General features: G+C 46.7%; 1 protein-coding gene across 2 annotated transcripts in view; it reads right to left on the reverse strand.

Moving 5' to 3' along the window:
- Positions 1–1,845: 1,845 nt before the first annotated feature.
- FAM120A (family with sequence similarity 120 member A) overlaps positions 1,846–25,730 on the reverse strand; it is a 1,536,407-nt gene continuing 1,512,522 nt past the window's right edge. For both annotated transcript variants that reach the window (XM_069643586.1, XM_069643587.1), the window contains one exon: positions 1,846–3,751. In XM_069643586.1, coding sequence (XP_069499687.1) covers positions 3,440–3,751 — 312 coding nt within the window. In that variant the 3' untranslated portion in view covers positions 1,846–3,439. The remainder of the gene's footprint in view (positions 3,752–25,730) is intronic.

Below are 25,730 nucleotides of genomic sequence, written 5' to 3' on the forward strand. Positions count from 1 at the left end.
GGGGTGACGGGTGATGGGGCTGGGTGTCCCATGTGGAGGGGGCTGCCTGCAGGGTGGGGTGACGGGCGATGGGGCATCCCATGCCAAGGGGGCTGCCTACAGGGTGGGGTGACGGGTGATGGGGACGGGTTGGGGGTGTCCGGAGAGGGCAGCCTATAGGGTGGGGTTACGGGTGATTGATTGATATTTTATTTCTATCGCGCTCATACACAAGTGTTTGGGGGCTGGGGTGTTCCATGTGGCGGGGGCTGCCTGCAGGGTGGGGTGACGGGGTGTCCCGTGTGGAGGAGGCTGCCTGCAGTGTGGGGTCAAAGGTGATGGGGTGGGGGTGTCCCATCAGGAGGGGTCTGCTTCCCGAGGATTGCTCGTGGCTGTGGTGCGGTCGGGGAACGTGCAGTTTTGCACACTATTTGGCTAGGGTGAGGCAGGGGAACGCGCAGATTTTCACGCAATTTGACTGGGCTGCGGCCGGGGAACACGCAAAGTTTTCACGCAATTTGGCTGGTGTGCGGTCGCGGAACGTGCAGAGTTTTCATGCAATTTGGCTGGTGTGCGGTCGCGGAATGTGCAGAGTTTTCACGCGATTTGGCTAGGGTGCGGCCGAGATTGCAATGTTTTTTCACGCAATTATGCTGGGGTGCAGCTGGGGATCGTGCTGAGCCCAGGGATAGCGCCGAGCCTTGTGCCTGGTTAGGCATTTAACATGCTTTTTACTGTGCGTGGGGGCGTTACTGGCGCATATTGCTGTTCCTTGTGCCACGGCTATTGATGCCTCTGGAAATCCATGAATATGTGTGCCACACAATCATTTCTCTGTGCCACAGCTGGCACATGCTCCTTCTCGGCGTGTGCCCCTTTTCTGCGCCACATTCTATGAATTGGGCCTGCTGTCTTTTCTCATTTTTTCTGTTCAATTCAACTCTCAGATTGTGTACTTTTTCCAACCACTTGTGTCCCCCTACATCTAGGAGTTATGATGGCCTTTTAGAGAAGAAAGCATTTCCATACCCACATTCCATTCATTCTGTGCCCCCCAGCCAATGTAATGTATTTCTTTTTCGTTTTGAGAATAATCTGCTCTGTGGCTGTCCTCTTCAAATCCTTTCACGCTGCAACATCTGATTAAGAGTTCTGTGGGACTTTGTAAGCTTATTTTTTTGTTACACCTCCGCATGGATGATTCAGTCAGCCCAATAAGCAGTATCAAAATCTACAAATACCCGATTTTAAAACTGGACTAAGAAGCGTCTAACTTTTCTTTCCACTACAATGCAAATGTTGGGTGTGCTCTTGGATTCTGCTCTTGTCTGGTTCTACTGTAATCTTTATTATCATTAATGAAAATAACATGATTGAACAATATGTGGACTGTGCAGCTCTAGACCAAACAAAGAAAAATACTAACATTACATTTTTAAGTAATCAATTACATTTTGAATGTTTTCTTGCAAGTGGTGTTTGGCCTCCCATTAGGATTCTACACTAAATTATTGCGAATTAAAATGGGGTTCAGGGGTTAAAATAAGATTTCCATTTCACATCCAAGTGAACCACATCCAAGTGAACCGAGGGCTAGATCATTATGGATAGTACATTCAATAGGTAAACATGTCCTTGTATCACTATTGTTCTGATGAGTATTCTGGAATACTATATCTGTAAATGTCTTTGGACAGAATTATGATTAATGTTGTGTACGCAGAGACCAAACTCTGCATGGACTAGAGGGATGTCGGTGTTACAAGAGCACACAGGTCATACAACCTATAGTCTGAATGAAGTATATAAAAAAGTAAAAAAATATACAAAACAAACAAAAGACTCTAAATGAACGAGTCAAATGCATAATTTATACTAAAAGAATAAAGATTTTTATTAAGCATTGTAAGTTGCATTCAATTGCCTTCAAATACACCACACCACAATCCATCTACAGCCAATCAAACCCAACAGTAGTCCATTCTTGCACAATCCATGAGTTGGGGCAGAACTCCCTTCAACTTACATAAAGATACCTACTCAGCTCTTGCGGGCAGGGAATGGGGAATTACACCTCATTTCTGATCACTAATGTGTGATGAAGAGCATCAGGAGAATTATATGAAAATGAATATAAAGAAATGATTCTGATTTCAAAGTACATTAAGTTTGGAAACACTAACAGAAACATCAAATGATACAGGGTATAATTGCTCATACTAAATTCTTGATGGGGAAAGTTCTCAAGAACAAGCTTTTTTTCTTGCTACAGAAGGGGGTATTTTTTGAAGATAAAAGCTTTTTTTGTGTATTTTTCTTCAAAGATTTTCATATTGGTTAATATGAAGGCATAAAACAGCAACAGAGAACAATAATGCATACAGCAATGAGTACACCAGGGTAACGTTGATATTCAAACGGCTAGATAGTTTTTTTATGTTTCAGAATAAATGCAACAGAGGTCAATAATCACAAAATGTTAAGGTTAGAGCAAGATCAGTCAATGACTAAACATAGTTAACATCTTTTATCGGACTATTACTGATTATTAGCTTTTTTTGTTTTGCAAATGGGCACGGTACTTGTAAGAATGGGAGAGAGAGGACAATAACATGCATAATATTAACTACACACTTTAAAAATTATGAACCATGCAGAAGTTCAGCTCAATAGTAGCACTAATGGTCTACGTCTGATTCAAAACCACATAGTTCATTGATCACGGATGCATGGTATTAGTCACAAAAAGTTGCAGAACAAGTGTTTTGCTTTGAAAGGTCATTTGCATTTTCTATGATTTTTTTCAAGTTTATCTCCATTTAACTTTCTTGTGAAGTATGTATGATGTATATTTAAAATCAGCAAAACTGCAGAATTACTCAATTTCTCTTTTTCTTTTGATAGCACATTTTTAACACAAAAGAACCACATTAACAGTGATGAATTTTAAGTAAAAGGAAATAAAAGTGTGGTTGTGCCTTTCATTTTCCATAATCATGAAATTAAAGCCTTGAAAAAAGCTTTTTTGTGTGACACAGTAATGCAAAATCAAATATAATGGCATACATATGGTGCCAAGTACTAAAAATTATATTATATGCTATATATACTTAAAGCCTGCCAAATGTGTTTTCTTTACGTTTCAAGAAAATAAACTACAAGCTTTCTGTTTTTGTCATAACCAGTTTGAGCTTTTTTGTATACTTCATTTTAAGTGCGGGAGTCAAATGCTCTTCATTTTCTTGGTTTGGTTTATTGTAGCATTTTGACTACAACTGGTTAAAAAATAAAAATGTTTGAGTTATTTCATCTCTAACATCAAAAGAGGGATCCGAATTTCCAAAGTCTTCATTTTTCGCTTACGGAAAGGAAAAAATGTACTTAACTGTAGGCTTTCTTTCTTCCCAGATATTCCTAACCATGAACCATCCAACATCCGTCACCCTCTATAAAAATAGGTTTACTCTTCCTTTTTAAAGACAGCCGCCTCAAGAGTCTCATCTTTTTGGCAAACACTGTCTGTGTTTAGTGCATTTAAGTGAGGATTTGTATTGCACAATTTAGAGTCACTACTCAAGGCACTTTCAGATTGGTTGGAAGCCCCGACATCCCCTGTGTTGCCGTTCATCTGCGATGTGGGTTTTTCCTCATTCACCACTCCGTTTTCAGCCATGGAGCCATCTGAAGATGCCACAGAGGATTTAGAGTCTTCTGATTGAGTCTTAAGTTCTTTGGCCACTTCTTCTGCTGAAGCAGCGTAAGGAGGCTTTGTCTGTGAAAGAGAAGAGATCTCTTGATGGGCATTGTAACTTTTTTGTTCATTTTGTCTTGTTGCAATTGTAATAAAACAAGCCATTTAAGATGCAATAATAAAAGTAATACAGGTAAACAATTAAACCACCAGATATAACTGACACCAAATTAAACAACCAATAACTCCACGTGGAAACTGTACCAAAAGCTAGCATACCTAAAAAAAAGACAAGCAAATTATAAAGAATTCCTTAATATGGGGCATAGCTGCAGACTCCACTGGTGGAAAAAGATGTTGCCCATCATTGATGGATGGTACATACATAAAAGAAACAGTCTCTCCCATGCCACATCGGCAAGGCAATGCTTGATCTGGAAAATAATACATCAGCCCGTCAGCAAGCTTTTTTAGTTTGGTATCTTTGTACTACATCTTCTGTGATCACGATGATCTACTATAGTGGTCTCTCTCATATCGGCCTTTAAATTGCGTTTACTGCATTACAAGACGAAATATGAAAGCGTCCACCGTTCGTATGAAATCGAATATCTAGCCTTCACTGTCACCTTGGCTTATGTATTCAAGATTCTGCTATGTGCAACTCGCCCTGCTGAGCTGCTGCATTCCATCAGCTGGGGTAGTAGGTCTAGGGATCTTCCACCCGCATACCGAATGTACAGTGGGCAATATTAACTATACAAATCCATGCCCTTTTCTAGTGTAAAATTAAGTTGTTTTAGGTCTTGTGGCCCCAGCATTTTGAAGGCTCTGGCATTAGTCCTGAAACTTTTTAAATGGGTCCAGAAAGAGACACACAGTGTGAACTCCACTTTGGGATAATGTGGCACAACTTTACAAGTAGCCGGCTAGATTATATGCCATTGCTCTTTCAAGCGGTAGACCTTCATGGTATCCTCGGATAGTGGATTCATACTACTGCATATATTGTTCTAAATAGGCTTACCCAGTGACCAAAATTTAAATCTTCTGTTCCCTATTAACAAATCAGGGGTTAGGCAAGTTTTCTTTTTCATTTACATTATACCTTTGCTTAGAGGCAAGTACTTAAAATAATTCCAGATGTTTAAGCCTGGGCTTAGTTGCATTAAAATGATTTCCAGAGCCGATACCATATAAATATTTCAGATTCGGCTTTTTTTGTCAGTAGCTTTGTTTCAGTTCACTGAAGGCGTTCAAATTACACACTTAAGAGGATCACTGAAAGGAATAACTGACATATACCATTGAAGAGGCAAATAAGTTAATGCATTATCATATACAGAAATGGGGTCCGGTCTTGATTTAGGTGCACAATACGAGGAAGGCCATAATCCTATTCACCAAGTCATCTCCAAAGACCACTCCATCGTTTCTCAGCAAACTGCATCACAAGCATTTTCTGCTTCCATGCCTACTTATGCATTTTGCATTTGGCCTTGCAAGGATTTCAGGTACTTCCAGGAGATGGCAAAAGATCCTGGTTTAGCAGGTCAGCCTCCCTCATCAAACTAGGATGAATTAGCAGATACATTTGTAACTTTGCACACCAAGATTCTGTGAATTCACAGTGATTATTAAATGGCATAATTGCCTGGTAGGGATCTAAAATATTTGAAGTCATACTGGTTCTACCAAGGCTGCCACTCAAAACCCGATGTCTTTCTGCACCTCACACCACCCAGAACACATCCATAAATCACAGGGCCCAACTGTTTTGTGTTAGGAACACGTGTATTGCATGCGCTATAGGGTTAATAATTATAATAATGCCCACCTGGAGACGATGTGGTTCACATTAAGACATCCGCAGAGGATGAGAATACATCATTTTACATAAGGCTAATCTCATAACACAGTTAAACTCTAGACTAAAACCAATGACAGACAACACAATTTGTTCTCGGACTATTCGCCAAACCGGACTGAAAATATTAGCACAATCTGCGACAACACCATTTCTGTTTTCAGAGAAGAACAAGTTACTTACCAACTGGTAACGTTCTTTCGATTGGATGTTCCTCCAACGTATTCCTCATCTTAGATGTATTCCATCCAGCTTTGCTGCTCTTTCGGAAATCTTTTCGGCAGAGGGCGCCGTGCGTCGATGTCGTCGAGTCGATGGTCCCTCGAAGGCCTCTGTCGAGGGTGACGTCATCGGGTGTATAAGTAGCACGCGCGGAGCCCGTTGGCCTCAGTTCTGTTTTTCCCGTTTTTATCTTTGATCTTGTACTGTGTAGATTGTGTCGGCAGACAGGTATGAGCCTTGCGAGATTTGAGATGCCAATAACCCGGAAAAATCTACAGGGGGGTAGGCTGGGAGGGCGATGAGGAATACGTTGGAGGAACAGCCAATCGAAAGAACGTTACCAGTTGGTAAGTAACTTGTTCTTCGAGTGGATTGTGTCCTCCAACGTATTCCTCATCTTAGATAGACTCCCAAAGCAGTGTGGACAATTCCTCTGGAGGAGGGGGTAGATTTTTTTGATACTCTTAGATGGCTGCGTATAGTACTGCTTTTCCAAAAATTAGCTCCCTAGACTGGGAAGCATCCAGGTTATAGAATTTTGAGAAGGTGTGTAGCGAAGACCAAGTTGCTGCTTCGCAAATGGATCTTATTGGAACACCTCTTTGAAGGGCCGTGGAGGAGACGATGCCTCTGGTGGAATGAGCCCTTAACCCTTCCAGAGGGTCTTTTTGAGCTAGTCTGTAGCATTCTGAAATGCAAAGCACAATCCAGCGTGAAATTGTCTGTTTTGTCACCGATTGATCCAGTTTCCTTCCTTTGTAACCTATAAAAAGCTGGTTGTCCACTCTAAGTCTGGAAAGTCTAGAGATGTAAAAGCTTAAAGCTCTTTTCGGATCCAACCTGTGTAATCTTTACTCCTCCTTCGAAGGATGGGGTGGAGGATCGAATGCGGATAAGGCAAGTGTCTGACTTAAATGAAAATCAGATATTACTTTCGGTAGAAATGATGATTTTACCCTCAACACAACTCTGTCCTTATGGAACACAGTATAGGGTGGCCCAGAAGACAGTGCCTGCAATTCGCTCACTCTTCTTGCTGTTAGAGCAACCAAGAAGGCTGTTTTCCACGTTAGTAATCTTAATGGACACGTGTGCATAGGCTCAAAAGGAGCACACATTAAGAATTTTAGGACTAAATTTAGATCCCAGATTGGTACTTGAAATGGGTGAGGAGGAAACACATTAGTGAGTCCTTTTAAGAATTGTATTATCAAAGTAATTTTGAAGTAGGAGCATTCTTCCGATGAGCGCTTGAAAATGGAAAGCGCCGCAAGGTAACCTTTTATTGTTCCGATATTCAGACCTCTATGTGCTAGGGTCAGAAGGAAAGATAATACTTCCGTAGTAGAACATAGAAAAGGATCGACATTCTTTTCTCTGCACCAGTTGCAAAACATTTTCCAACGGCAACGGTATAGAGACTTTGTTGCTGGCCTTCTTGCCGGAAGCAACACCCCCATAACATCATCTGGAAGGTTCCAATCCCTGTATCTCAGCCTTTCAGATACCAAGCATGAAGGTTTTGCGTTTTGATCTCTGGATGGAGAACCTGGCCCTCCATTTGAGAGAGAAGGTTCTCTCTCTGAGGAAGACATACTGGAGGACAGATGGACATGTCTAGAAGGTCTGGGTACCACGTTCTCCTGGCCCAATCCAGGGCAATTAGGATCATGCGGCTCCGAAACCTTCTCAGCCTCCTGATGACATGAGGAATGACGGGAATCGGAGGGAACGCGTACAATAGTGGTAAATTCCACTCCACCACGAACGTGTCTCCCAGGGCTCCTCTCGGGGGAAATTCCCTTGAGCAATACCTTTCGCATTTTCGGTTGATTTCTGTTGCAAACAGGTCTACTTGAGGGGTTCCCCAAAGGGCGAAGATCTCTTGAATGACTTCCTGATCCAGTTCCCATTCGTGGGATACCGTGCTCTGCCTGCTCCGAGCATCTGCCGTCATTCTCTTCCCCGGCTAGATGAATTGCCGTTAAAGAGATTCCTTCCTGAATCGCCCAATACCAGAGCTGCATTGCCTCTCTGCACAGAGGTAGTGACCCCACACCTCCTTTTTGTTTAGGTAGTGCATGGCCACTGTGTTGTCCATCATTATCAGGACATTCTTTCCCCTGACAGATGGCAGGAAGGCCTTCAGCGCTAGTCTGATTGCCCTCAGCTCTAAAAGGGTGATATGTAGTTTGGACACTGATCGAGACCAACGACCGTTGATTTTCAAATCTTTGGCATGAACTCCCCACCCCAGGAGTGAGGCGATCGTCACTACTGTGATCTCCGGCCATGGTTGCCAAAAAGGTTCTCCTTTTAGGATGTTCTCTGTACAGGTCCACCATAGAAGGTCTTGTCTGACCTTGTTCGGAATCTGAAGAAGATCTGTCATTTGACCCGAGAACTGGGACCACTGAGTCTTTAGGGCCCATTGAAGGGATCTCATCCTCAAGCGTGCCTCTGGCACCAGAAAGATGCAGGATGCCATGAGGCAGAGCAACCTTAAAAAGTTGTAAGCCTGGAGATTTTGGGCATTTTGGAATTTGGAAACCATCTGAAGAACGTCTTGAGCCCTCGACTTGGGAGGCGAGCTCTTTCCCAAGGACGTTTCTAATACAGCTCCTATGTACTGAAGCTGTTGGGAAGGTGTCATTTGTGACTTCTTGAAATTGAGGGAGAAGCCCAGTTTGTGGAGGAAGTGGCAGGTGACTTTCAGATGATCCAGTGCTTGCTCGGCAGAACGCGCTCTGATCAATCAATCGTCCAGGTAGGAGTAGACATGAATTCCCCCTCTCCTGAGGTGCGCTGCCACCACTACCATTAACTTGGTAAAGACCCTCGGGGCAGAGGTCAACCCGAAAGGCAGGACTCGAAACTGATAATGTGAGTCGCCAACTACGAACCTCAGGTATTTTCTGTGTTTGAGATGAATCGGCACATGAAAATAAGCATCCTGGAGATCCAATGACACCAACCAGTCCTGAAGTTGAAGGGCTTGAAGGATCTGAGAAAGGGTAACCATCTTGAACTTGTCCTTTCTGAGGAACATGTTCAAGTTTCTTGAGTCCAAGATGGGTCTCAGTCCTCCGTCCTTTTTGGGGATCAAAAAATACAGGGAGTACCATCCCTTGTTCCTTTCCGCTGCAGGTACTGGTTCTATAGCACCTTTCTCCAGCAGGGTTAAAACTTCCTGCTGTAGGAGCAGGTTTGAAGACTTCAACGGGTGTCTCTCTGGTAGATCGTTTTGAGGTTGCGTTAGAAAAGGAAGGCAGTAACCTTGGGCTATTATTTCTAGAGCCCAAACATCTGAAGTAATGGCTCGCCATTCTTGCAGATGCTGTGACAGCCTGCCCCCTACAGGTGTTTTGTGATGCAAGTCCTCAAAGAAGGTTTTGTGGTGGATGTTGCAGCCAATGATGGCAGAGAGGCTGCAGCTGGAGCTGGTTTAGGAAGTTTTTCCTCGTCCACTACGAGTGGCCTTTTTCTGGCCCCTTTGACTGGCCATTCCTCTCCATATGAGGTGCAGTAACGATAGGATCGTCCCCTCCATGACTGTCCTTGCGCACGAAAAGGCTGAGGTTGCCTAATAGCAGCTCCTAAAGATTTGGCAGCTGCTTTTGAGGTCTGCAACCTCTCAAGGCTCTCGTCAGCCTTGTTGCCAAAAAGGTGAGACCCGTCAAAAGGCATGTTCAGATGGCGGTTCTGTACGTCCGGTGTGAAACCCGACTTCCGTAACCACGCAAATCTGCGCATTACCTTGCTAGTGCCCATGGACCTGCTTACACTATCTGCAGTGTCCAATCCAGATTGAAGGGATTCCTGCATGGCTTCCTTTCCATCTCCAACGATGGCTAGGAACCCTTCCCTTTCTTCCCCTTCTGGTATGTGCTCCGCCGCCATTGCAATGCACTCCCAAAGAGTGTATGAAAATTTTGCCAAGGCACATGTGGAGTTGGCAGATTTTAATGTCATGCTCCCGGCTGAAATTACCTTCCGTGCCCAACCATCCACACGCTTATCGTCCCTGTCGGGAGGGATAGACGGGTATGCAAGTTTGTTAGAAGCTGTGGCTGCCTGTATGACCAGACTCTCAGGAGTTGGACAGATAGCCGGGGTCGCTACTGGCCGGGCGGTATTTTGGAGGTGAGGGATTTATTTACCAGAGGAATAGAATCTGGAGTTTCCCAATTCTTGGCCACCCTATTTTGCAGGGCTACATGAAAGGGTAGTACTGGTTCTTCAGTGGGACCATGGTCCAATATATCTGTTAAATCATCCTGGATGAATTGAGCTGATGGTTTAGCCTATCCTAAGTAATCTACTACCTTTGTCATTAATTGACGGTATGATGGACTGGCATGCTCTCCTGGTTCTGGTCTGCCAAAGTCGTTTTCAGGAGATGTGTCAATGCCACTTGCATTGTGTAATGATGCCACCAAGTCCCTTATTCTGCTTTCTTCTGAAATCAAACACCTCCATCATTTTAACCCTGAATGCTTCCCAATCTTCGGTAGACAAATGTTTTGTGGGGCATTTCATCTTTTTTTGGAGACTCGTCTGACGACGAGGTGGAGGGAGACCTGTGGTGTCGTTTCTTCGATCTTTTTGACGAAGACGACGAGCAATGGGAATCGCTACAGGACCTCGATCGATGCCTTTCGCGTCGAGGAGAATTCTCCTCACGGGATCTCGACTCGACGCTAGAGGTTTTTCGATCCGTTTTTCAACCTACCTGTAGCTTTCCTCTCCTCTCTCACAAGGCCTTCCCCGTCATCGCCTGACACTTCGTACAGGCCTCCATGTCGTGGCCTTCTCCGAGGCACCACAAACACTCTCGATGCGGGTCCGTGATCGACATATTTGACCCGCACGATTTGCACTTTTTGAATCCCGATTTCGGGGTCGTGGTCAGTGTCGATGACGAGGACATATTTCGTTATTATATATCTTCTCACAGAACTCAAGGCGCGCCGAATTTCCGAAGCAACGTATACTGCGGAAAAACAGAACTGAGGCCAACGGGCGCCGCGCCAGCTACTTATACACCCGATGACGTCACCCTCGACAGAGGCCTTCGAGGGACCATCGACTCGACGACATCGACGCACGGCGCCCTCTGCCGAAAAAATTTCCGAAAGAGCAGCAAAGCTGGATGGAATACATCTAAGATGAGGAATACGTTGGAGGACACAATCCACTCGAAGTCAAGTTATTTGCCTACACCACAAGGGCAAGGTGGAAGCACTGCAGGTATTTGAATAAACATCAACAGCGCAGGTCATGACTGGCTGTTAAGTGGCGTATTCCAGGGATTATATGATCTTTGGTAATGGCGTACAGCATTTTAATGCAGCACAATATGTCTGAATCTCATCTGGTGTTATTAAGGATAAGTAAACAGCTCAGACCACCTGGGCCTGTTGGCAGAATACAATGCTGTTGAAATTACGATCCACCTAAAAAAAACCTCTAAATTACTAGGCGTAGCTGGCACAGCGTTAGGTGCAGCTAACTTACTTCGTCAAGTAAGTTTACGTGGGGAGTACCTACAGAATCCTCTCCCCACTCTTGTTTAACACATATTTGGACCTGCTAACACAGATCCCTGGCAGTACCAGTTTCACCTAAACATCTAACCTGCTAACACCCAAATCATCTTCCGTTGTAAACCAGATTAAAGTTCTCCTGTTGGGAAGAAGTACGTCAAAATATTCTCCACTCTATTTGCCGGTAAGCCTTGGATGAATCCCAGTTACAAACAAAGCAATTTAAAAATCAAGGGTCAACTTCGATGATCCACTTTCTGCTCAGATCCCGACAGTGGTATTTTCCGTTTTTCATTCCCTGGAAAATTGTCTAACTCCTTCAGTCTTAACACAGCAGACTTGTGACCTAGTGACGGTTATTCTGGATTATTGCAATACAATTTACAGCATCTTCGAGCAAAATCGACACAATACAGAGTTAAAGACTACTGAGAATCCAGGACCCATTGCTAGGCTATATTTAAACCTGAAACAAAACGACATCATAATTAGATCACTACGGTCATCCTCTTGCAACTAATTACAATGGGGGAGCTATTAATTTCTTAAACATGGAGCTAAATCATCGGGAGCACTAGTTCCTTTGTCTTGGAAGGTTCTTAAGCCAAACCCAGAAGCCAGAAAGTAAACAAATGCACATCAGAGAACCTTTAAAAACAGAGCGCTTCCAATTGGTTTACGGTGACAAAAGGAAGAATGCTTAATAGGAATCATCCGGCTGGACTCCAAGGGAACTTGTCATCAAGGCGTATAGAACTATTCCACTCCAAGAACTTCTAAGCAACTTCAAGGTAATGTGAAGCACACAAACGCCGCAAAAAAGTGGAGAGTGCAGCATATAGCTAGAATAAAAATGTTACGAAAAGGTTTTCAATTCGATGTGAGGTGCAAATTAAGGAATCAGTTGGTGTTTTTCAATGCCACCACTTGTGCTTGTTTTCATTACCTTTAAATACTTGGCTAATAGCCATCCAGTCATTTAAGTTTATTAGAAGATCTTTACTATTTTGTTTGGATCCTCAAAGATTTGTGCACTCAGATTGTGTTCAAACTGCACTCAATGTACATCACTGCATACGTAGTGAAATATACATTTCTTTCACGTTCAGACAAGAAAACATACTAAATATCTGGTTCACTCACCATAAGGAATGGAAAGGAATTCAATTGATGTGGGAGTAAATGCATGGTTAAGTGGCATTTTTAAATAACCTATGACAAGAGTTGTAATAAATAGCCTGGGGTGGTGTAATCAAATATTTTCAGGTGTATCTTATATTCTGTTATAGTGGCAAATACAATTTTAACTAGTTAAAATTGAGCAACTAGCTAAGAAAAGAGCTATTGCCTACATTACATGCATGTGCATAAACTCAATGTTTCTAGCAACTCAATAAACGCCATTTTTTTCTGGAGTCTTATTCCCAAAATACCATCCAATTTCCACTATGTTTTAGGTAAGCAAGGAAGACTGTCAAGTCACAATTAAAACCAGCAATGTAATGTTTAAGTTACTTACCTGTAACTATTGTTCTACTGCATGAGCCTGGCATGGTTTCACATGCCCATGAATATTCCCAGTTGTCAGGCTGGGATTCCTCGGTAAATGAAAAAGCAGTCACTTTGGCTTTAAAACTATATTTCTCCTCTAAACCAATCACTGCCCTCTGGGTCATACTGCCCCCATCCAATGCCAGTCATCTTCCTAAGCTCCACCCCTGGTCGGCATCTTCAAATTTGGTAAGCACGTAAAGTGGCAGCATGAACCAAGAAGAGCCACATAGGGGAGGGAGGGTTCGCATGTGAACCCATGCCAGCCCCATGCTGGAGAAAAATAGTTACAGGTAAGTAACTTAAACCTTCTCCAGCATGGGGTTTGGCATGGATTCACATGCTCACTAATAACGATTACACAGCAGTACATATACACAACCACGTGAGGTGGCAATGCTCAACAGAAGCAATACACACTCATCTCTGGACAGACTCAACTCAAATGAACAAGTTGCGTAGCATCGCTTGACCGACTCGGGTGTCTTTCCTGGAACCCCTGTCGACGCAGTAGAACCTTGTGAAGGTGTGCATGGACCTCCAAGTAGCAGCCCTGCAGATGTCGAGCAGGGGCACACCAGAGAGAAACGCTGTTGTTGTTGCAATGGATCTTGTTATGTGGGCTGGGCTCTTGGCCGACCCAGCAGCAGCAGCAGCCTGCTAGCCAGTCGATGACAGTGCATGATGCAGCCGGAGCGCCACCTGGAGATGGAAGCCTTTGACGAGGCCTTTCCGTGATTCACATGGCCAAAAAGTATGACCAGCTGAGAAGCCTTCTGAAAACTCTGTGCATGCCACATGAAACTTTAAGGCACGAGCAGCGAATGCAAGGTCCTCGACGCTGACGATGATTTTGGGAAGAAGATAGGCAACACCAAAGGCTTGTTGAGGTGGAACTCCAATGGCACCTTTGGCATAAAGGTAGGATGTGTACACAGTACCACCCTTGAAGCATGGAAGGACAAGTACGGCGGTTTGCACGACAGTGCCTGGATAGCCCTGACCCGCCTGGCAGATATTGCCACGAGAAACACTGTCTTCTACGATAGAAACTTGAGAAGAGCCTGATGCATCGGCTCAAAGAGTGCCCCCCTGAGCTTAGCCAAAAATCACATTGGTTTCCCAAACCAGGGCAGGAGCCGTAACCAGTGGAAAAGTCCTGAATAACCCTTGAGGAACTCCTTGACTAGTGACCACAGAGAAGGCCTCCCTGGGGGACCTTGTGTAATGGCAAATGTTGGTCAGGTGCACCTAGATAGAGGCATGAGCCAGTCCAGACTTGGCCAAGGAAAGCAGGTATGGAAGGAGCTGCAGGGCTTAGACACGCAGGGGAGTGATCTTAGCTCGGCACCACACGAAGAAACACTTCCACTTATGGGCGCATCACCTCAACGTTGAAGAGGCCCTGGCCTTGGCCAGGATGTCCTTACACTCTGCAGGTAAAATTAAGTGTTACTCACCGGAGTGACTAACTTACTCCTAGTCCAGAATCCCCTTTCCTCTATCCTGTATGGGCGCCCCTCGCTAGGAACAAGAATGGAATCATTTTCACTAGAAAAATAACACTTTCCCTTTTAATGTATACGCCCGTGGGGGCAAGGCCTTGGGAGCATGGCTCCCCTAACTACACCCCCCGGCGCCACAACTCAGTTCCCTTTGGCACGTTGGCTGTATTAAACTGTTCAACCTCGCTGTTCTTTCTTAGGGGGAAGGATGGTGGGACGTATGGAGCAAAGGTGGCTATGGACTAGGAGTATTATAGTCACTCCCGTGAGTAACACTTAATTACTCCTATGTCCGTGTCCCTTTCCTCCATCCTGTATGTGCAGCTACAACTGATACAACCGCCCTGAGGAGGAGAGCTTGACACACTAGGCAAACAGATTACGAAGGACATCCTGACCAAATGCTGGGTCAGCCCGCACTGGTATCCAGACAGTAGTGCTTGCAGAAGGCCGATGGGGTGGCCCATGTCACCGCCCTACTAATCACTTGCCACAGTACGTGGCACTGAAAGGCAACAGCCGCTGCCTTGGCCCTGATGGGGTGAGCGTGCATGCCCCTTGGCGATTCTTTGTGCTGAGCCTTGTATGCCTCCTGGATGGCTGTAGTCATCCATCTAGCTATTCAAGATTTGGACGATTGCTGTCCAGGCCTTGACCCGCCAAATGTTACAAATATGGCGTTTGTTTTGCGATAGTCCTCGGTCCTGTCGATATAGAATTGTAGTGTTCTTCTGACGTCCAAACAGTGAAGAGCCTTCACAGCGTCTTCGTTGGGGTTCGGAAAGAAAGTGGGGAGCACAATTTCTTTGTTAATGTGGAGGAGACCACATTTGGCAGGAAACTGGGCTGCGTGAGGGCATGACCTTGTCCCGATGTAACATGGTGTAGGGCTCCGAAGCCACCAGAGCCTGAATCTCGCTAACTCTGCGATCTGAAGTTAGCCCCACTAGTAGCGATGTCTTGAGTGTGACCAATTTGATGTCCAGTGTTGCCATGGGCTCGAATGGTTTGTGTGCGATAGCACTAACAACGTTGAGATCCCAGACTGGGAGCGGGCATCTGACAGGTGGGTACAGCCTGGTTAACCCCACTAGATGCCTCTTCACTACTGGATTGGCCAAGGAGAAGATAAAACTGAGTTCCTGTATGTGCCAATGGTCGCTAGATATGTCCTGCAAGTGTTATGTAATAGAATTTATAAAGCAATGGAAACAATAGGCCCGGAGGCATCAGGGCGCTGTTCAGGGAGAAAAAGAGGAACCGGAGGACAGCAAGTCAGCAGGCAGATTTAGCTTTTGAATAGGAAGCTTTGTAGGCCTTTCCTGAACCCAAGATGGTCGCGGATATCACAGAGTTTGTCGGAGAGCATTCCAGAGTGTTGGCACCTGCACAGAGAAGGAACGTCCACCATCTAGATTTCCAAAAACTAGGAACCACCAGCAGATTTTTGGTTCCAGAGCACAACCAATGTGATGGAGAGTAGATCACTACTTTCTCTTGAAGAAAATTAGGACCGATCTGGTAGATTGCCCGATGGACAATGCACAAGGTCTTAAAGAATATCCTGTTCCTAACTGGAAGCCAATGAAGCACTGATAGCATTTTAGCGGAGTGTTCAAGCTTGTGTGCATTTAAGGCTAGGACGGGCTGCTGCATTATGAAGAATTTGGAGTCTCTGAACCAGGCAATCGGGCTTTCCCAAATATATCCTGTTGCAGCAATCCAGAGATCCCATGATTAATGCAGTTACCACTGTAGACCCATGAGATGTAGGAAGAAAAGGCAACACTTTCCGAAATATCCTTAACTTAAGAAAGCCTGAGTGACACACGCGATTTGTGCTTCTCGAGATCCAAAGGGAAGAAGTTTAATTCTAAGACTCTCAACCGTGGCACAGGGAGAAGGGGGGGTGTCCATACTATCGAGCCAGAACTGGGAGTTCCATACTACCAGTTGGTCACAAAAGCCAAAACCAAGGACCTGTTTTGCTGGTGTTAAGCTTCAGGTAGTTTGCAGACACCCGTGTCGAGATCTCATGCAGGGGAGAATCAGCATGGAAGGAATCTAGTCGAAAGAGCAACTGGGTGTCATCAGCATAGATGTAAAAGCAGACACCAAAGGAAGCAATGAGGTCTGCCAAGGGCTGCATATATACAATGAGTATGGGGTAGAAGAAAAAGAGGAGAGGGCAACTGTTTGTTGACGTTCGGTAAGAAAAGAAACCAACCACATCAAGGCAGGTCCTTTCACGCCAGCCTTCTTGAGATGCTGGGCAGGAATGCTGTGATCTTTAGTATCAAAAGACAGAGGTCCAGGAGAATGAGCACTCCAGCCTCTATACGTTCCAGCATCCGTGATACGTCGTCAAGGACCGAAATCATGACAGATTCAGTGCCCCCTGCGTGTCTAAAGCAGTTTTGAAAATCGCGAAAAGCCCCATTAGTCTCAAGATAGCTAGACAGTTGAGGTGTAACGATAAGTTCCATAATCTTAATTAAAGCAGGATTTAGCAGAGATCGGGGGGAGAACTGTCGGGGGATAAAGAATCTAGGTGAGTTTATTCAAGAGAGGAGCGATAACAGACTTTTTCAGAGCAGGTGGAATAAAGCCAGAGGATTAGTTAATGGCTGCTGTAAGAGTGGAAATCCCCTGGGGCGGGGGAAAGACTGCTTCAAAATAGTGGGATGGGATCAATTGGTGAGGCTGATTTTAAGTGAGAAAGCTTTGAGAGCTCAACCAGCTCAAGAAAAAACAGCTGCGAATGGCTGCTTGCGCTGCTGTTTAGGTCCGGGAGATTCTGAGGCCTTTTAGGACTCTCAACAAGAATTGAGTTCCAGATATTGATCATTGATAATTTTATCTTGGAAAAAGGTGTTAATCTGGCCGTATAGAACCGGTCAACAAGCTAGAGTGGAGAGTGGGGGAGTGGGAGATGATAACTCCTTAGCGATTTTGAAAAGTTTCTGTGTAGAGCAGGAAGCTGATGAAATCCGCTCAGCAAAATGTTTGGATTTAGCTTGCTTAAAGGTTGCTTCATAGTTATGAAGGGCAGCTTTATAAGATTTTCTAGCCCCAGAGTCTTTATTAAGTGTCAATTTGCGCTTGGCACGTCACGTCACTTGTTTCCGAGCCCCCAATTCCGATGGGAACCAGGGAGCAGACGGTTTCAAGCGGGTAGTTTCAGAGGGCCAAGCATATCCACGGTAGCAGTCATTGCTGCAAGAAGGGCAGAGCATAGATCAGTGTCCAGGTTTCCCGGCTGTATGAGACTGGAAAGATTAGTCAACAGACATTTCTCAGTTTAAGCTGAAGAGACCTTTGTCCATGAATGCCAAAGAGATTTAAATAAACCATTAGTTTTAACGAGCGAGCAGAGAGATTAATTTGAAATGGAAGTATGCAGTGATCACACCAGGTCACTGGGCAAGGGGTAAATGTGAAAACTCTGTTCTCTGGGGCAAAAATAAGATCAAGAGTACTGCCCTTCTCATGGGTTAGAAGATGATTACAAAGTGAAAGGTTCAGATCAGCAAAAATGGCCATGAACCTTTGGGCCTGTGAATCATTAATATGGATTTGGACTTTGAAATAAAGCCATAACCATAAGGTTAGAGTAAGTTGAGGCAAGTTTTGCAGTCCATTCTGAAAATGTATTAAGGTAAGTTAGTGTTAGATGACCAGGTGGGCGATAACAAATGAGTAAGTGTGCAGTCCAGTGTGAGGAAAGCGACATACGCAACAAAAGAAAATTAAACGTGTGAGAGAGAAATGGCAGCGCAGTCGATGAAAGAAGAGTTTATTATTCCTACACCGCCCCCCATCTTAGGTTCAGGGCGATCTAAATGTTTTAGCAAGTAATTGGGTGGAAGTTACTGTACAAGTCCAGACCGGACGATGCCTTGAACCAGGTCTCCGTGAGACATAAAAAATCTTGGTGAGAGATCAGAGAGGAGGTCAAAAAAGTGATTATGGCGTGCTACGGCTGACCGTGCATTTATTAGAAGACACCTCAGCTCTCGAGTTTGGTGACCTTTCGTCGTGTAGGGCATGGGAGTGGGATCAGCCGATTAGATCCGCTAATCAAGGAATCCTTCCGAGAGAAGAACTGGACCCCTGATCTGGCTTAATACACTGAGAAACCCAACACCTAGTCCAGAGTGCAGGATAATGAGTCCACTGTGTGTTCATTGGACCAGAAGCAGAACCTGGTTCATTTGTGTTTGTACTGCTTTCGAGTAGCCTGAATTCTAGCTCCTGGATTATTTCTAGGTTGTCCTGAGACAGCCTGAGATGTTGGGGAGTCACCTGCTCAGGTACCAGGCTGCTAGGGCTCGCCTGTCCGGGCAAGGCTGAAGCATGCCCGCCCCCCCCTTGGCTGGACTGACTCGTGCCGAAGGTCTGAGAACCATGGTCTGGCCGGCCACTGCGGCGCTATGAGGATGAGACACAGCCGCTGGGACTGCCTGATCTGGCAAACAACCTTGTGAGTGAGAGGGGTGGGAGGAAATGCGCGCACACACACAACCCATCCCAGGTGATCTGAAGCACGTCCACAAGGGAGTCATGCACTCTTCCCACCCAGGAAGCAAACTGCTGACAAGTCTGGTTGCTCTCTGTCGCAAACAGGTTGGTGACTGGGTGACCTCCATCTGCTGAAAATCTCTTGAAGGACTCTCTTGTTCAGTTGCCACTCGTAGTTGTCGGAATGCAGCCGACCGAGTCTGTCCGCCTCCATATTCGATTCTCCCGGCAGATGCACAGCTGAGATCCAGATGTCTCGCGCATACGCCCACTCCCAGATGCTGAGGGCCAGGAACAGGGATCTGGTGCCCCTCCACTTGCTTGTTCAGGTAATACATGCAGGACGAGTTGTCTGCCCGAATGCAAACTGCACTGCTCTTGATTAAAGGGAGGAATACCTTAAGTGTGAGCCAAATGGCCATCATTTCTAGCCAGTTAATGCGATTTTGTTGGTTGGTCTTGGACCACAGACCGTGTACTGAATGTGTCCCCTTAGTAGCGCCCCACCCTTGGATTGAGGAATCCCTAGTCCTAGTATGATCCGCAGGAGGCGATCTGAACTGTCTGCCCACCATGAGGTTCGCATCCTGTCCCCACCACGTGAGATCCTGCTGTAGGTGTGCGGGTGTAGTAACCAGGGCTCCCTGATGACCCGACTCCTGGTCCCAGGATGCCGAAAATTGCAGTTGCAGCCTCCTCATCCGCAGCCTGGTGTAAGGGATAGCCAGGAGGCATGCCGCCAGTACTCGCAGCAGGTGCTGGTAGCACAAGGCCATAGTTACTGTTCTGCTGAGGAAGTGAGCAACTGAAGATTTGATCGCTGCCACCTTCTACCCCATGGGACAGACCTGCTTCTGTGTATCCCACAGCAGCCCCAACAACACCAGTGTTTGAGAAAGGTAGAGATGAGACTTCTGGAAGTTGATTGAGAACACGAGTACAGTGTAGTCATGATTCTGGCCGCCGAGTACCTGGCCTGCTCCAGGGACCCCCCTCTGACTAACCAGTCGTCGAGGTAAGGATATATATTGAGGCCCTCCGACCTGAGTTGGGCCACCACCACGTTCATCAGTCTTGTAAATGCCGAGTGGTGAGTCCAGGGAGAACGGCAGCCCCTTGTATTGAAAGTGCAACCCAATGACCCGGAACCTGAGGAAGGACCAATGAGACTGCAATGGGTATGTGTAAATATGCGTCTTTCAGATCCAGGGTGCACGTCGAGTCAGGGAAAGCACATGGAATTACAAGGCTTGAGGCCTCAACAAGGAGCACTGGCGAAAGCGGTTTGCTCCCGTTGACGCAGAAAAGAGGACTGAGGTGTGGCGCCGGCGGGCGGGGTTTGGAGAGCGCATGCTATTTTTGCGCATGTTATTTTTTGGTTCTGTTTCCGTCCCTAGCGAGGGACGCCCACAGGATGGAGGAAAGGTGACAGAACATAGGAGTAGAATAATGTCCAAACTCTAGGGCTGCAGGAAGCAGGCCCTGAGGTTCAGCGACGCTCGGTGGTGGTGCAGAATCGCTCCTCCTTCTCTGGAGAGAAGGTCCTGAAGTAGTGGCAGCCTGATGGATGGGACCACCGACTGACTCTGCAGTCTGGATACCAGATTTGCCTCGGCCACGCCAGAGTGACGAGTATCATCCTGCAGTGACACAGAGTGTGTTCATCACTCGTAGCAGGAGTGGGAGCGGAAGAAAAGCATATAGGAAAAGAGCCTCCCTTGGGGACGAGAACGCATCCCCCCATGCTCCTCGGCTGCAGTAACCTTCTGGCGAACTTCTGACACTTGGAATTCACTGCCATCGCGAAAGGGTCCATCTGGGGCTGACCCCATTCATGGAATAGAAGATCCACCTGGTCCTGGCGAAGCTCCCTGTGAGCGAGTCTGCGATGGTGTTCTTGGTGCCTGCCAGGTGAAAAGGGACGAGAAACATGTCTTGACAAATGGCCCACTGCCACATATCCTGGGTCTCCCTGGAGAGAGCCGGAGAGCGTGTCCCACCCTGCTTCCATATGTAGGACATGGTAGTGGTGTTGTCTGTGAATATCCTCACCACCTTACCCTTCAGTGATGGCAGGAAGGACTTGAGGGCCCAGAAGACGGCCCGGAGCTCCAGGATATTGATGTGAAGCGTCTTTTGTTCTGGCAGCCAGAGGCCTCTGGCATGCAACTGTCCGGTGTCAGCTCCCCAACCTTCCAGAGAAGAGTCCGTGCTGACGGCCTCCTGGTAAGGTGGGACTTGGAATGGGGCCCCTTGTGTCAGATGAGAGTGCATGCCCCACCAGTATTGCTCATCAAAACTCCTCTTTGAGGGCGATCTTGTCCGTCCAGGATCCCGAGACTAGAGGCCACCTCGCATGCAGAAACTCCTGGAGAGGCATCATCTGTAGCCTTCAAAAGGGGACGAGGTTGATGCCGGAGGACATCATGCCCAACAGTGACTTGACTGCTCTCACAGTAGCCAAACGTGCTGACAGGCGCTCCTCCTTCCCTAGGATGGCTACCACCCAACTCTTCTGAGGGAGACGCCAGGCAAGTCACTGTTGAGTCGAGGTCCCAGAAAAAGAGCGTTCTGCGTTGGCTCTAAGCAAGACTTTGGGTAATTTATGGAGAATCCCATATCCCTCAGCAAATGCACAGTCCTCTCTGTGTGCTGTCTTGCTAGAGCATGAGAGAGGGATCCAACTAGCCAGTCGTCCAGCTAAGGATATACGTGGATGCCCTTGAAACTAAGATGCGTCGCCACCTGAGCCAAGAACTTCATTAAGACCCACAGGGAGTTCAGGTCGAAGTAGAGTGCCTTGAACTGATAGTGTCTCCCCTGGACCACAAACACAGGAACATGCAGTGCTTCCGATGGATGGGGATGTGGAAGTCGCCTTCCTCCAGTTGGCCGAGCATGCGCTGCAACGTGACTATCCTTAACTTCTGGAACTTCAAGTACTTGTTGAGGCGTTTCAGGTCAGGCTCAGCCTCCACCCTCCTGTCTTCTTTCGCAACAGAAAGTATCTGCAGTACACCACTGAGCCCCTGAGGTGCTGGGGGCAGGTTCTATCACCCTGTTTTCTAAGATGGCCTGGACCTCCTGCAGCACCTGCAACACGTGCTGCTCTGGCCGAGCTACAGGGGAAATACAAGAACAGCTGCATTGGAACTCCAAGGAATGCCCCTGTCAGAGCATCCATCACCCATATTTCTTCCACGCACTGACCAAACTCGCCAGCCGGCCTCCCACTTCGGTGCACAAGTGGACCCCCCCAAGCCCCCTACTGCGAGCGACCTCTGTACGCCTCATGTGGCATGGAGCGGGAAGGCTGCCGATAAGGGGTGGTGTAGCCCTTGAAGGACCTGGTGGGCTTTCCCCTTGAGGGTACCCTACAGCGACTGACACTGCAGCAGGGTACCCATCAAATGTGTCATCTCTTTGTCTGTCTTGATCATTTGAAGAGACTCGTCGACCACCTTGACAAACAGGTTTTCCCCATCGAATGGCATGTCCAACACCTTAGACTGAACGTCCGGCCTGAAGTTGGTGGCTTTCAGCTATCCCTGCCAAAGAGATACTCCACTGCCCATATGATGGAATCCGGTGTCCACTACCTCCACCGCCACTTAATCTATCAGAATTGTCCCTGGACCTAGTATGATAGCAAAAAATGTTCTTCTCCTCCTCCTTCCTTTTACTTGTCCCCCCCCCCACCCCAGCACTATCTGGAATGTCGTCAGGCCTAGTACGATAGTCGCTTTATTTGTTCCTCTCCCTCTTTTCTCCCCCCCCCCTCCCTCACCTATTTTGAATCTCCGGCTCTACCAGAAATGTCGTCAAGCCTAGTACGGTAGTCGCCTGTCTGTTTCCCAGTTCCTTCCCATCGTGTTTTAGCTCTTGCACTATCTGACATGTACTCAGGCCAAGTACGAAAGTTAATATCACATTCTTGATGTTCATGGCCTGTAAGAATGTCATTGTATTTTTCCCTTGTTCCCTCCCTTGCTGTGAAGCTCTTTGAAACACATTGTGTATAGGCGCTATATAAATAAACTATCATATCACTGTGATGGTGTGGTCTGATAACAGCTCAAGCACTCCTGCTTTCTTGTCGTCCGGTAGGAAGTCCAGAATAGGGCCCATCTTATACCAGAGCTCCCGGTCGCAGCGGGTTAAAATGGCCAAGGCATTAACACCCTTAATGGTGCTGGCAGCCATATAGATAATCCTCTTCCCCATAGCATCCAGCTTCTTCCCCTTCTGGGTCGGGGGTACCATGGACGAAGACGACGGGTTCGCAGAGCGTTTCCTGGTCATGGCTGAGAAGGCTGGGAATTCAGGCACTTGTGGGAAGAGTTCGGGACTCTTTCTTCTCGAGCCTGTCCCACTTGGGTGGGGCAGTGCTCGGATTCTTCAACAGCGCTAGGCCTTCATCCCAGATATCACCCAACAAGGAGACGGATGTGATGGTCTTCCGCCTGGGATCACGACTTTGATAAAGGAAACATTCCTTTCTCGTCTTCTCAAGCACCAGTTGAAAAAAATCAGAGGCCCAGGACAACATTGAGTGGGAGGAGCCAACCTCATTCGTCAAAGAGGCCTTGTGTGGGTCATCTGCACTTGCTGGCTCTCGTCCGCTGGCACGAAGTAATTGCCTCGTCAGTGTGCGCCGCAGTAACTGCCGTATCTTTGTGCTTGTCAGGATCCCCTGTTGGGGTCAATACCAGAGGCAAGGGCGTTGGTGGTGTCGGTTGGCGGCTTGGACCAGCAAGGTCCTTTGACTTGCATTTGCGCCTAGAAGGGCTTCCGGAACGTGGCTTTGTACGACTTCTAGACGGGCAGGGCCCGGTCTGGGCAGCAGTCTCTGCTGAATTTCTGATGCCACCGTGTGCAGCATTGTCAGAATATCCAACAAAAAGGAGCAATGCGAGGGGGATGCTCTCGTCTGGAGAGGTAGACTATATGGTTCAAACCACGGTGACCCACCTTCCAACAAGGGTCCCTGGCTCTTTTCGTGGTCCGAGTAGTAACCCACACGCAGGTCACACTCATCGGAGCTAGTATAGATGTGCACCGGTACAGCCCCTTGCTCTGTCCGCTTTCCAGGGGCCTTTGCTGAAGCTGCAGCAGTAACCTCACGCTGTGCCGGTAGGGACACCCACGGAGTAGCCGTCGATGTGACACTGGGCACCAGCATTGTTGTCTGCCCCCCTTTGAAGAAGTAATGGTCGTAAAACAAGGCCATCGACAAAGTTGTAACATCGGTCGTCGATGTGGCCGTTGATGACTATGTTGATGATCGTGTTGTCTTGGCTGGTTGGGACACCGATACTGATGGCGTCGTTGATGAAAGCAGCAAGGGCCCACTTTGGATCTCTCCTTCATCGCCTTATCTGCCAATGGCAAGAAGAGTTTCGAAGGAGTCAAGGACTTTCTCTTAGAGGCCCCCCCCCCTCACAGGTAGGCTCGCTGTGAATGTGGCGGGCAACAGCGACCTGGTCCTTCCCGACCTAGGAGCGGCAGCAGAGGCGAACGCTGTGGGGTCAATGGTGTGTGGCCTTGCCTTCTTTTGGACCCCCCGTGGGTGGAGCCGTCCTCAAAGGACCTCAACCTCTTTTCTGAGGGAGTTCGATCGTGGGTCCAGCCAGTCCTGGGGGAAGCATGACCATGCCCAGAGGCCGAGACAGAGGCCTTACCCGGTTTTAACCACACCGCCAGCCTGCTGTGGCAAATCATTTTGGTCTTTTTTGAGAAAAAAAACACGGCAGACCTTGCATCACTCCGCGTCATAGTCCGGATGCAGGCAGTAAATACATTTGTGGTGTCGATCCTCCACGAATACATCTTAGTCCACATTTCACACAGTGTTTGAAGAGGCATCTCTTCTCCTCGGTCATAGCGAAAAGGCGCGAAGTAGGCCTAAGCCTGGGCCTTCTCTGATCCGATGAAAGATCCTCGATGTAGTATATTCACCGACAACTGATCCCCACTGCCGGTAGTCTACCTCCGGTCAAACGATAATCCAAAAATTGGTCAAAACTTTCACATTTTACCAAAAACTCAAAATATTAAGGAATATCGCTCAGAGAGAACTAAGTGTACTCCCAACACTGAAGCATGCAGTAAAAATCTGAAGATGGCCACAAGGGGTGGAGCGTAACAAGATGACTCGTTTGTATGAGGGCAGTATGACCCAGAGGATAGTGATGGGTTTAGAGGAGAAATTACAGTTATAAAGCAAAAGTGAAACTGTTTTTTCTTTTACAGATGATTTCCAGCCTGATGACAGGGAATATTCATGAGCATGTGAATCCATGTCAGATCCCATGCTGGAGGAGTAGAAATGTTCATTCTTTTAATTAAGCTGTTCAATTCCAAGTCAAACAGGGAGAAAACCTTAAAACCTGAGCTCCTGGTATTCTCGTTCTTGGACCACTGTTTCAATCCCCCTCGAGTCACTCAATCAACTCATATGCTCAGTATATCAATGCACAAAAAATTAAATACATATTTGCCACAGAGATCGTAAAAAGCAAAGAATAAAACACATATCAAGTAACCCAATTGTCAAGTTGGGGCTAGCGTCTTACATACGCATACCCTTCGCCATAATTTCAAGACTACACTAACAATGAAAGTACAGAAAGCTTGATTATGAAACCCAATGGTACTGGAAAATACAAAATGCTGTTTAACCGAAAGATGTTTGTCCCAGCCGAACAACAAAGCAAACAGGGCAAATAACCAAGTCTCATAGCTGGTTTGCTCTGTTATATGGACCCAAAATGTGTTATCAAGCACAGGAATCTAAAAGAAGATTGGATAAGCAGGAGCAGCTCCTTTGTAACCAGCATTTACCAATG

This window comes from Ambystoma mexicanum, chromosome 2p (genome assembly GCF_040938575.1).
Source record: "Ambystoma mexicanum isolate Mex_15411 chromosome 2p, UKY_AmexF1_1, whole genome shotgun sequence".
NCBI lineage: Eukaryota > Metazoa > Chordata > Amphibia > Caudata > Ambystomatidae > Ambystoma > Ambystoma mexicanum.